General features: G+C 40.4%; 1 protein-coding gene across 1 annotated transcript in view; it reads right to left on the bottom strand.

The window, feature by feature from the left end:
• Positions 1 to 948: 948 nt before the first annotated feature.
• The window catches only part of WDFY3 (WD repeat and FYVE domain containing 3), a 267,982-nt gene continuing 255,541 nt past the window's right edge, over positions 949 to 13,389 (bottom strand). Inside the window, 4 exon segments of the mRNA XM_017851638.1 lie at positions 949 to 4,113; positions 8,311 to 8,508; positions 9,290 to 9,401; positions 10,038 to 10,361. Of these exon segments, the coding sequence (XP_017707127.1) occupies positions 3,990 to 4,113; positions 8,311 to 8,508; positions 9,290 to 9,401; positions 10,038 to 10,361 (758 nt within the window). The 3' untranslated portion in view covers positions 949 to 3,989.

The raw sequence follows: 13,389 nt of genomic DNA, 5'->3' as shown, positions 1-13,389 counted from the left end.
AATTTGGGGCTCTGCTATTCATTACAATGAATTTAGCATCTTTAGAAAAAGTAAAATCATCAAAACAGCCTAAATAAACTTAAAAACTCTTCTTTACGGAAAGGCTATTTTAAAACCAAACAAGCTGACAACAAGAACAATGGATTGTGACTTCTAACATTCTCAGATTGAAGGCTGAACTGGAAAGACTAGCTGCTAACAGCGGCTGCTGTAGTTCCAGGTGAGGGGGGACACTGGAATATTCCTTTTGTGACTATAGTATGGGTGCAAGAGACACACACACACACACACACACACATATATATACATACACACTGTTGCTTACTTTTCACAATATTTTGGCTAGAGAATAAAGCTCAGGAAAAAAGAGCAAAAACCATGCAGACCTGTTTCTCTACAGGTCCAGTCAAATTTGAGGATCACATCTCCCAGAAGGGGCTTTCTTCTCCTTACTGCCACCCACATACACTCATTAGCCCTGGGAATCCAGCACAATTGAGAAGCTCAGACTGCAGAAAGCCTGATTTTTAAGGATGAGTCAAACTAGAACTGGAACTGGAACTTAACAGCCAATACTTCTGCAATCTTATGCAGGTGCTTCTGAAGTATTTACAACTAGAAAAGAACTACAAAAAGTTTAGAGAGTTATTAGATCTCTGTTTTTTTTCCTTCCCTGAATAACTGACTTAACAACTTTTCTTTTTCTCTCTTTTGGTGGTAAATAGTGGGCATTTATTTGAAATGAAAAAAAATTACTTAAGTACCTGGACTATTGCATTTAATCATGTATTGTAATTGTGTTACTCTACCTTTTTGCATCAGAGACAAATATACAATGAACATTCAGATATCACAGATTGCACACTAGAGAGTAATTCTTCAGGTCTTTTACATAACCACCAAGAAACATATTAGTTTCTGCAATATAGTATAAAAGTCCACAATCAATCCAGTCTTAGCCAGTATCTTCAATTTACTTCTGTTGCTGTACAAATAATTGGCCATTACTAGGGCTTACAAGTTAATAACAGGACAAAAAATATACATTGCACTGACACAAAAAGTCAGCTGTGTTAATAGTCATGCAACAAGTAACCAAACTTGCTGAAATTAAAAATACTTTCTAAAAACAGTTTTAACGGCATAAATATTTTATACACAGTTCATTTACCAAAACAAAATGTATTTAAATGATACAAAGCAAAAATAAGTTTCTACCAACTTTATACATAAGAAAGTGCAAAATAACTTATCTAGAGTGTTTTGCTATTATCCAGACGGATGGCTGCTATGGGCAGCTTTTCTCTTCTTCAAAAGCATGACATTACAGTTGCACACTACACACAAATGTTAGAATACATGGATGAACAAATGAACAGGTGGATGGATGAATGAACAAACTACGAAGATCAGGCAGGAGCCCTGTGAGGTACTCTCAGAGAAAGAATGCAGACCACACTAAGGTAGATGTACATGTTGACAATAGATGTTGGTAAATAAATTTACATGGAACACAGAACGATATCCAGAGAAATAATTAGTTTATGTATGTGAGTGTACTTGTATGTGTGAGTGATTCTGTTGATTTCTGCATTAGAAGCAAAAAGAAAAGAAACCCGATTGAACAAAACAGTTGCCCACAGCACCAGCTGCCAGAGGAAATACTACCATGATGGTTTTGGTTTCCACCTTCTAGTTATGGAAGTCGTGTCAGAAAGTTAGTAATGAAAGTTGTGTCGAAAAGTTTAAAAGTGTTCATCTCATATAGTTTCCTATTACAAAGAGGAATAACCTTTAACTAACAACACACACACATTCATATATTCAAGTCTTTAAAGAACACCTCTGCCACTGGGTATGGGGTAAACATGATTCATGGACAAAAGGAGGACGCTTCTTTTAAAAAGTGTAGAATAACACTGCTACAACTCATCTAGAGGGCCAGACAGGGCCAAGGCCCACAGTTACGTGATAGCACAATTTCTGCAACTGTTGAACATCAGCATTATTTATTAGAATTGAAGATGGTGATGGGGAGGGACAGTGTTGGGGAGTAAGACACAGAAAGGAAAACAGAACACAACTTTTCTTTAAGTTAAAGTATTAATGCCGATAATCCTTTTATTAACAAGTATATTTGAACTTTTAGAAATGGAAGTGTTTTAATCAATTTTGATATGTAATCATAAATAGACTGTAGGCTCAAACCCAGGTAAATAAAGATTTAAATTTAGTAAGCGTAAGGCACTAAAGCAGCCTTTATATTTTCTCTTGGAGACCTAGTTATCGTATCAGGAAGAACAAATTTGTTCTTAAGCTGGTTTCAGCCCATCAGGTACAAGATCACCATTGTACCAAATGCCTATTTTTGAATGCATGTGCATATATGTGCATTTTAGTGCATAAGTGTGCCTCTCACCAGGGCCTAAAGACGGTAAGTTGGAAAAGCCAAAGCCACTGTCCTTTGCATGACGCCTCTGTGAGGGTGTGAAGGCCTATTTTGGGCCATTAATGATTCTACATTTTTCAAATCACAGGGCTTTTAGAATTGTTCATAATATTATCACTAAGTTTCTGAAAATGTTAAAATCTAGATTAACTGTTTCATTTTTTAATATATATTATATATATATGTACATAACACACATTTAAAAAAATCCCACCACCAAGCCTTTTCTCTGTAAACTAATCTCTTAGCCCCTTCCAGCTTTAATCCCCCTGGATTTGTGTGTTCTGTATCCAACTAGTAGAACAAATTAAATAACTAAATATTAAAATACTGTAATTATATTCATAGCAAAAACAAAAAAATAGACATTGATACAGTATAAATCTCACTGTTTTCAGGTAGATGACATTAAATGGTAAAGGTTAATTTTAAGCAGTTCTGACATGATTCAGTTTTACAACAAAGTTTATATGTTAATTCTGTACACTTTTTTCTTTCCTTTTTTTACCCCTTTTTTGAAAATAAGCTATAGTAGAACATCCGTGTCACGAAAGACACATACTTATTATGTTCTATGCAAGATAAGCTAATTTTGGGTTACATGCAAATATATTTCCATTAGTTGAGACAGGGCTGTTTCCTGTACTGCATTGGTCATCTGACCACCTTTCTGCAATGCTAAGAAGGTATTCTTTGACCAAACAGCAGTCCACATACAAGTTTAAAAAGGGCCTTGTTTATGTAGGAACAACACTGAGGTGGTGCATAGCCAGGTACAAGACACCCAAATATTTCCAGTTTATCTTACGGCTGGACTCCTATTCTCCCACGCTGTTTCCTAAAGAAGGTCCACATTATTTTGGTTACTAGCCTAGTTTAAATGGAGATACTGTGGGCAACTTGAAAGAAATGACATCAGGCACACAGGCTGAGCTTGAAAGGAAAAAAAGACCACAGATAATGTCTTTGGGGATTTAAAAAAACATATTTATAATTAATTGGTAAGTGAGGGATGTCAGACAGACCATAAGTAGTTCATTGAGTTAGTGGTTTAGTTTGAAGTTTCATGTTACAGGCAGTTAAGTCCTTATTTAGAAAAAAGGCCTTTTATACCTATTTACAATATACAGTTACTTGCAAAGAAGTCAGATTTACAACCATTTTCTAAAAGCCTTTTTTGTTGTTGGTTTTTCCAAATAAGGATGAGTAGCTCTATAAAAATGAGATGCAAGAAAAGAGAGTTAATAAGTAAGGATATTTCTCTTGGAGACAGCTACTGTCATCAGGGAGAATTGGAGATGGAAAGTGTTGCTTCTAGGAACCACCTCATATTCTTCTTGTGCTGTTCACCTGAATCACGTCTGCCCCATTCCTGTACTCTACACCCGTTTTATTCAATGATCCCTTTGAATTTTAACACTTCAAACACGTGGTATGAAGAGATGTGTAAACGGAGACTGTTTTCAATGCCTTCCAAGCTGGGACAGGAGAATCGGGAAGGGGTCTACAGACCGTGGTCTCCACTCAGCTTGTTGAATCTTCAACAATTTCGAGGCCCATCTTCTGAACCTCTCTCATGCTGTAAGTTATAATAACAGTTCTGACAAACACGCACCGGGGATGAGATTTTCAAGCGTTTGATTTCAGATTGAAATCGACTGCACCTAAAGGAAAGGAAAAGTCAATTAATGATTGGTCTCCTCCATGCTTGATCATGGGCTCCGGAATATTAATAATCGAATGGAAAGCTTGCAGTAAAATGCCAAAGGCCATACTGGTTTGTGTTGTGTGGCTAAACAAGGACTAAAAGGAAAGCTGTATTATTTGTTTCAATCTATGAAGAAATGCAGTATTAAACCAGGGAAGCTATTTCTTTGATGAGAATTAAAAAAACGAAAACAAAAAAACAGAGTTAAGATTTTCCTACATAATGAGGCCAAGGTGTCTGAACATCAATGTGAGGCCATTCTACCTGTGCAGACTAATTCTCATGGCCTATAAGCTTGGGAGGTATGCCAGTGTCTTTACTTGGAGCTTGACATATTTCTCCTGGAAATTAGAAAAACTCACTAGTGGAAATTAGAAGACTCACTAATGAATATCTACTTCCAAGAGAATTACTAATAACTCATTAGTGAGTCTTCTAATTTCCAAGAGAAATATGAGTTAGATCACTATCAAGTTCCACTGTGCTTTGAAACATTTTGATTGATCCACTCTTCAATCATTTCTTAAACAGTTAGACTGGCTTTCCTTTTCCAGTCCCAACACCTTCATTTCCTATTTATCTTGCTGGAACTGTTTGAAGGAGACTATTCTTAAGAGATGTTCAAATTCTTTAAGAAGTATTCAGAGTTCCTACTCCTGGAATAAAGCCGGGTGTGACTCAGGATGTGGTATTAAATCACTTTAGGCTTGGATTTTCACAAGATTAAAATGGAAATGAAAAAAAAAATTTTTTTTTTTTAAGAGATGGGGTCTCAGTACATTGTCCAGGCTGTCCTCAAACTCCTGGCCTCAAGTGATCTTCCTGCCTTGACTTCCCAAAGTGCTGAGACTACAGATGTGAGCCACTGTACCTGTCCCTGAAATGGAGATTTATGTTTAGTCCATTAATCCACCAGTAAAAGAGTCCAGAGAGTAAATTAAGTACTATAAGCTTATGGGTTTAAAGGACTGTCACTGGACCTCTGAGAACCCTGAGGAGCGTCAACAGCTCTCAGCCATAGAGACCACAGGCTGTGTGTTCTGGACAGCACTTCCTTCTGTGCCTGCTTCATCAGAACTTATCACTGTTTGGTCAGTTTCCAATAAAGCTTCCATCCAACATTTAATAGCAATGGATAATTTAAAGAATTACCTATAATTAAACAATATTTTGAAAATTGAACATGACAAAGAACAGATGTGTGCCAGCAGATATACGGAAGTGCTAGCACAAATCACTAGATTAATATGATGGGTGTGGAGGCTGAAAACTATAATCCCAGCACTTTGGGAGGCTGAGGTGGGGTACTGCTTGAGCCCGCAGCTTTGAGACCAGCCTGGGGAACATAGTGGGGCTCTGTCTCCACAAAAAATACAAAAATGAGCCAGGTGTGGTGGCTCTTGCCTATAGTCTCAGCTACTTGGAAGGCTGAGGTGGGAGGACTGCTTGAGCTGGGAGATCAAAGCTGCAGTGAGCTGCGATCATGCCACTGCACTCCAGTCTGGGTGACAGAGGAAGAGCCCATCTCAAGAAATATATATATATATATATATGGGCCAGGTGCAGAGGCTCATGACTGTAATCTCAGCACTTTGGGAGGCTGAGGTGGGCAGACCATGAGGTCAGGAGTTCGAGACCAGTCTGGCCAATATGGTGAAACCTCTGTCTCTACTAAAAATACAAAAATTAGCCGGGCGAGATGGTGCATGCCTGTAGTCCCGGCTACTCAGGAAGCTGAGGTAGAAGAATCGCTTGAACCCAGGAGGCAGAGGTTGCAGTGAGCCAAGATTGCGCTACTGCACTCCAGCCTGGGTGACAGAGTGAGATTCTGTCTCAAAAAAAAAAAAAAATAGAAAGACTATATGGCTCTGCGCTTTGAAAGGCCTAATCTATAAAACCCATTATGGGTTTTAAAATTTGTTATTGATTTTTTTGAGATGGAGTCTCACTCTGTTGCCCAGGCTGGATGGAGTGCAGTGGCGTGATCTCAGGTCACTACAATTTCTGTCTCCTGGGTTCATGTGATTCTCTCACTTAACCTCTTGAGTAGCTGGGATTACAGGCACACACCACCACACCTGGCTAATTTCTGTATTTTTAGTACAGACAGGGTTTTACCATGTTGGCCAGTCTGGTCTCGAACTCCTGACCTCAGGTGATTAGCCCACCTCAGCCTCCCAAGGTGCTGGCATTACAGGTGTGAGCCACCGTGCCCGGCCCCATTATACGTTTTATACAGCAGGCCTTTCAAAGCACAGAGCCACTAGACAGAATCCTCTGCCAGCCCCACAGAAATTTCCATAGGAAATGCCTGGCTGCAACATTTTGGGTCCCTCATCTTGAACCAGACTGCCCAGCAGAAAAGGTTTAAGGAATCAAATTATGGAACATCTGTTTTGCCAGACTCTGAACTTGGTGCCTTAAAACACTCATACATGTGATCTCATTTAATTCTCTCAATAGCTCTAAGAGGACTGGTCTTCTTACCCACATTTACAGATGAAGAAACCAAAGCTCAGAGAGGCTCGGTAACTTGCTGGCATTATGGCCACAGAAAGTAGCACAATGAGCATTTGGTCAGTGTAAACCCAAAGACTATGCCCACACCAGTAAGCCAATGCTGCTTACAAAACCTCAGAAACTGCCTCATAATTACACAAGTTAAGAATAATATGCTTTCTATGAAAGCATCTCTGGAGTAAGGCAATATAAGCCTTAAAGTGTACTGTCCATGGAATCCTTTCTGTTGTCTGGCAGAAAAAGTAATGACTGTGGATATGTATCTGGGACCCGGGTGTAGGACAGAGTTATCAACCAAATCCACAGCCATGGGATCACTGACCTTTCATATGGGGGAAAAACAGATCCTTGCCTCATGTCATACCCCAAAATAAATTACAAATGAATTAAAGATCTATATGTGAAAAATAAAACTTTGAAACCTTTAAAAGAAAATAAATAAGATTATCTTCGTGATCTTAGGACAGGGAAATAATTCTTAAGGCACAAAAAAGCAAAAATCATAAAGAGTAATACATGTGACTACAACCAGTTTAAAAACTTGTCTGACAGAAAAAACATACAAAGTTGAAACGCAAGCCACAGACTGGCAGAACATACCTGCAAGAGATATAAAAGACAAATGTGTACAGCACAGAATATATAAAAGAACTCCTCAAGGAAAAAAAAAGAAAAAGGCAAAGTACCCAAGAGGAAACCCAAATAGCCAACAAACATGAAAAGATGTTGTCTCACTAGCATTGCAAGTTAAAACAACAAAGCACTATTTTTTAGCTATCAGATTGGCAAAAGTGGAAAAAGTTTGGCAGTCCCAAGCATGACTAAGAATTTGGAGAACTTTCATGTCCTGTTGGAGGTAGTATTAACTAGCACTACTGTTTTGAAGAGCAATTTGGCAATATCTAATTAAGATCAAGAATAAATCTGTGTTCTATCAATTTCATTCCATCTCTAGAGGAATTCCAGCTTGTGTATTAGAAGGGCATTCATAGGGAATATGCATTGTAGCATTATTTATAGTACTAATAGAAAAAAAAACAAACCCTAAGAAGGCATCAAAAGAGAAATAAATGGTGATAAATTCATATAATTAAAATAACTGACAATAGTTAAAATAAATATATTAGAATAAGTTATCTATATAAATGGATTTCAAAGACAATGTTGAGTAAGAAAGTTACAGAAGGGTAAAAACAGTATACTATATAAAGCTGAAAAGTGAAGCTGAAAACACCAAAACAATATGATGTAATGTTTACAGAGGCAACACATGCTCCTCAAAGTATAACAACATGGAGAATGGGTGTGATTGGTGAAGGGTGCAAACAGGATACTTAAAATGTATCTACAGTGTTTATAGAAACATTTCACATACAGGCCTCCAAATTAAATATGATGAAATATTAGCATATGTGCATTCTGTGTCATGGATGACAAGGTGTTTGTGACTTGTATGATAGAAAAATTTCCTAATTGTAGTAATAAAGAAGAACAGAAAAAGTGAAGACTGGTTCATACTAACAAGGCATACTGTAGTGGGGATGCCAGGGCAATCAGAACCTGTGTGCAGGGCATAATTAACATCCTTAGAGCTTAATCAATGTAAATTCAAAAAGCAGATATCTTATCTTACTTCTGGCAGAAGAGCTGACCACAGTTCCTGCAATGGTGTCGTCTTTCTGTGAGTGAAAACCTCACCGAGCAGCCGGAGCAGCTGTCACCGCCTTCATCCTTCACCCAGTGATCAGCAGCAGAACGGCCTGGCTGGTCACTCACAGACCAGCTGAAAACTCGGCCTCGACTGTCACCAACGAGGATCCTACTGTGATCCCTGCAGAAGACACGACAGAGGAGGTCATTGTATGGAAGGCTTCTGTTGTCTGTGATCTCCTTCTTCAGGCTCTCTGGTTTTTGGTGGATGTGTGTTTTGGGGTCAGGGCTGGTAAGGGTCCCGGAGAGACTCCTTGATTCACTCAGGGATGTATGTGTAAACAGACAAAAACTGAACTGAGCCCAAATTTACACTTCCATTTCAATTTTCTTTGGATCACCCTTGCTGTATCTTTGAGGAACAGAAAAAGCAGTTTTTCACTTTTTTAAAAAATTCAGAATTAAAATCCAGTGTATGGGCGTGGTGGCTCACACCTGTAATCCCAGCACTTTGGGAGGCCGAGGTGGGCAGATCACTTGAGCCCAGGAATTTGAGACCAGCCTGGGCAACACGGTGAAACCCCGTCCTACAAAAAATACAAAAATTAGCCAGGTATGATGGTACGCGCCTATAGTCCCAGTTATTTGAGGGGCAGAGGTGGGAGGACTGCTCAAGCCTGGGAGGTTGAGGCTGCAGTGAGCTGTGATTGTGCCCCTGCACTCTAGCCTAAGCAACAGAGCAAGACCCTGTCTCAAACAGAAAAAAAAAAAAAAAAAAAGAAGAAAAAGAAAAGAAAAATATCTACACACTGACAGGGTTCTTCTTCAAATTTATCTCTTTGAGCTATGTATGATAATACAAATAAAATCTGTTTTCCCCAGAGACTGGGCTGGAGTATATGGCCCTTGGCTAACCAAATGACTCAGATGGGAAGCGGAGCTGGAAAAAGCCTGACACTTACTTGGAGATGCCCAAGGCAGTGACCTCAGCTGGGTGTGCATTGTCCTTTCGATCAAAGGCTGTGTGCATAGTCAGCTTACTCCTGAACACCAGCTGCCGTTCCCATCGGTACCCTGGAGTGCAGAAGTGGAGGACACAACATACTCAACTGAGGGAAGCCAGTACTGGGGAGAAATACTCTATGCTGGTGGCCTTAAACTTAGGGTACCTCAACATACAGCTACAGCAGCTTTTTCAGTTCTCGGCAGTTGCCGCCTTGGTTGAAAGTAAAGCTATCTAGCTTGACGTTAACATGGGCCAGGCTGAAGAAACATCTCACTGAAGGAGATAAACTAATGAGAAGGGGAAATTTTCAGTGCAAGCAGATGCATCCAATTTCTCCAACTGAGGACCTTGCTTCTAACTCTATTCTGGGCAAAGTTACCTGTGAATGCAGTTTTATTTATTCATTTTAAATTAGCTTGCGTGATGTAATGAGTTGTGAATAAATGCAGTTTTGGTTTGAGGTATTTTCTTTAGAAGATGCCCAGCATATTGCAAACACCCTTGTAGGATAGAATTTTTAAGTCCACTTTACACTAGAAGAAACTGAAGAGGCCTTCTGTGTAAAGAGGCCTTTTGTGTGAGTGGCCCAGGTCACAGGGCACATCCAGGGTGGGGCCCAGGGAGAGCTAGACCCCACTGCCTCAATCCACCAACCCTCACACCACATATAAGGAGTGAGAAATAGATACCAGACTTCAAGTTACCAGGTTTCAATCTGCTGTAATTCCGCACCTCGATGGGATTGGGGTGGGGGTGGCTAAGGGGGCCCTGCAGGTGGGCTCTGGTCTGGCCCTCTGAATAGTTCACAAATATGAAGCCATCTTTCTCATCTAGACTAAGCTGGTCGGACCAGCGTCTGGAGTCATCAGAGCCACTGTCAGTACACCAGGCGGCTGCTGCGCGGCAGGAGGCTGTTCGGGGTCTGTGGCTGGTGCTGCTGGGTTGGCTTGGAGTGTCCTTAGGATCCTGGCTGACGCTCTGCTCATCTGCTTCTGAATCACTGCTGTCCTCGTCTTGGCCTTCCTGCCCTGGGTGAAGCATTGAGATAATTGGAACATACAGAACCACCAAAGTTACACCCAGCTTTGTTCTACTAGCATTTTTTTCTCCCAGTTATAAGCCTCTATAGACATAATATTTTAAGCTAAGTGTAATAAAAAAGCAAGTAAGTGCCACGATTTTTGGCTAGAGTACAGAGCAAAGAAATAAAAAAGCAGAATTTCTGAAAGAGTTTATTAAAAACTTTGGCCAAAATCCTTAGCTTGGAATTCAGTCTCTCACAATCTGGCCAGAACATGCCTTTGCCGCACACTCCCTGCCATGCTGCAGCTAGATGGTGTCACTCCAGCTCTCTCCCTGCAGACCTGCTCCTCCAAGGGTGAGCTTCCTCACATGCTGCTGGTGCCGCCTAGACCCAGCTTCCCAATCTGTGTGTTCCGACGTCACCTAGCTTTCAAGGCACAGCTTAAACATTCCCGTCTCTAAATCACCTAATTCCTTCAGCTCAAAGTATTCTCCCCATTTTCTGGACTCCTTTAACAGTTCTGTGCCTCCCGAGTTCTTGAAATTGTCATTCTAAAAGATCACTTTTGGATATTCTATATATTAGTATATAGTAGTTATAGTATATATATATATATATATATACATATTTAGTATTTATTTATTTATTTTGTGAGACAGAATCTTGCTGTGTTGCCCAGGCTGGAGTGCAGTGGCGTGATCTCAGCTCACTGCAACCTCTGCCTCCTGGGTTCAAGCGATTCTCCTGCCTCAGCCTCACAAGTAACTGGGACTACAAGCATCCGCCACCACACCCGGCTAATTTCTGTATTTTTAGTAGAGACAGGGTTTCACTACGTTGGCCAGGCTGGTCTTGAACTCCTGACCTCGTGATCCACCCGCCCCGGCCTCCGAAAGTGCTGGGATTACAGGTGTGAGCCACCACGCCTGGCTACTTTTGGATATTCTTTCTACAAGATGGTAGAGAGAAGGACCATTGCATACAGTGGTTAATGGCTGAAAGATTAGTGAATTATCTTATTTTTAATTTTTATTTACGTACTTATTTTTACAGACATGGATCTTGCTCTGTCACCCAAGCTGGAGTGCAGTGGAGCAATCATAGCTCACTGTAGCCTCAGCCTCCTGAGCCCAGGGAATCTGCCCGCCTCAGCCTTCTGAGTAGCTGGGACCACAGGTGCATGCCACAACACTTGGCTAAAGATTAGTGAATTATCGATGAAAGCCTTACTTTGGAATTTTGTTCTTCTTCCTCTTTTCACTGTTATTTTGCATTTCTTCACATCAACTCTCTACTCTCTTGCAATAAAGTCTACTGGAGGGAAAATATATAAGAAACAAGTACACCTGGCCCTCCATTTCTGTGGGTTCTACATCCATGGATTCAATTAACCTCAGATGGAAAGTATTGGGGAAAATAAACTGTGTCTGTTACTGAACATGTGCAGAATTTTTTTTCCTTGTCATTAGTCCCTAAACAATACAATATCACAACAATTTACACAGCATTTACATTGTATTGCTAGTAATCTGGAGATGATTTAAGGTATTCAGGAGGGTGTCAGTAGGTTTTATACACATACTACTTACACCATTTTATATCAGGGACTTGAGCATTCTCAGATTTTGGTATCCAAGGGAGGTCTTAGAACCAACTCCTGAGAATACTGGGCCCACCATAGTTATTTTCTTAGCAAGACAAATATTATATTTGTTTGCTTCCTACTCAGTAGGGGTCTACTGGACTAATGTGAATGAAGTTTTCACCCCAACGGCTTATGATCATGAGCTCTGAGGTCCGCAAACAAGCAGCTTTGGAAGCGGCTTTAATTTCCAGTGAACCTCTAGCTTGTTTACATTTCGCCCCAGCAAGTGCCCACAAATCTCACCACTTCTACATTGCCCAGTTCTTCCTGTGGGCTGCTCTCCCTCTCTGCCACTTCTGCCAGACTGCCCACAATAAAGACATACAAATATCTTTCCACCCTGAATTTGACCCCTTCTATCTCACTCATGCATATGGTCTTCCACTGTTATTTACTTAAAAGCTTTTTAAGGGAAAGGAAAATGACCCACTTCTCACTGGTTCCCTTAATTCACTATCTGACATATAACAGGTAACCCCCAAACACTTACTGAATTAAACTGAATTTTTATGTCTCCAAACACCCAAATGACCTTTTCGGTGGGGCTGTAATTAGAAATTTACATGTACTAATATAACACCAGTATTAAAATGTCCTGCCCAAGGTATCTTTTTTCTTCTCTGGCATGGAAAGTAAAAGCTACTTTCAGCTTATATAGAGAAGTGACTTGTGTCCTTCTGCTAAGTTTCCTTTATTAACTCTCTGACATCATCAAAGTCACAATGAATTCTCAGTGTACAAAAGTCAATCATGGAGAAAGAATCTGAAGGCCAAACTTAAAACCTTGTTCCTTTCCAGGAAGTTCCTTGTACCCACTGTTCTACATCAAAGGGGGTGGCTTCTTCAGAGACTGCAATGCAAAGCAGATCTCACCCTGGCATTATGGCATTGCTTTCAGTTATTCTGGGTAGAAATCAATTATCTCTATATTTCACTGGAAAATTATAAATTGCTTCACAAATAATGTACTACAGGTAACCAGGCTTCAGTGTGAATTAATGCCCTAATGTGAGCAAGTCTGATGGTGGACTCTGGTCTGCCTCTGTTAATTGTTTACAAACACGATTGTATCTGTGATGCACACTGAGCCAGCCCCATGGTGGGCATAACAAATGTGGGGCTGGGGTGCAGCAGAGCTTGTCTGACTTATACAACAGCATGCCCTCTAGGTCTGTTATGTTTTCAGAAGTGAAAGCCCAAGCCTTCGGTACTCCAGGAATTAAGTGCTATATTTAGTATGGAATGTGGAAGTTAACCACAAGACACCAACACACCGAATGTTGCCCAGTGAAGTAGAGAAAACTGGCATGTCTGCTCAAAGGAATCACACACCAGGCAGCAACCACGCTTCTCCAAGCAGTGCCCAACCTTGGGCTACTCTTTATGT

The sequence above is a fragment of the Rhinopithecus bieti genome, unplaced genomic scaffold, assembly GCF_001698545.2.
Source record: "Rhinopithecus bieti isolate Rb0 unplaced genomic scaffold, ASM169854v2 scaffold_33935, whole genome shotgun sequence".
NCBI classification, from domain to species: domain Eukaryota; kingdom Metazoa; phylum Chordata; class Mammalia; order Primates; family Cercopithecidae; genus Rhinopithecus; species Rhinopithecus bieti.
Note: the sequence above shows the minus strand (reverse complement) of the source record. Positions and strands in the feature narration are given on the sequence as shown.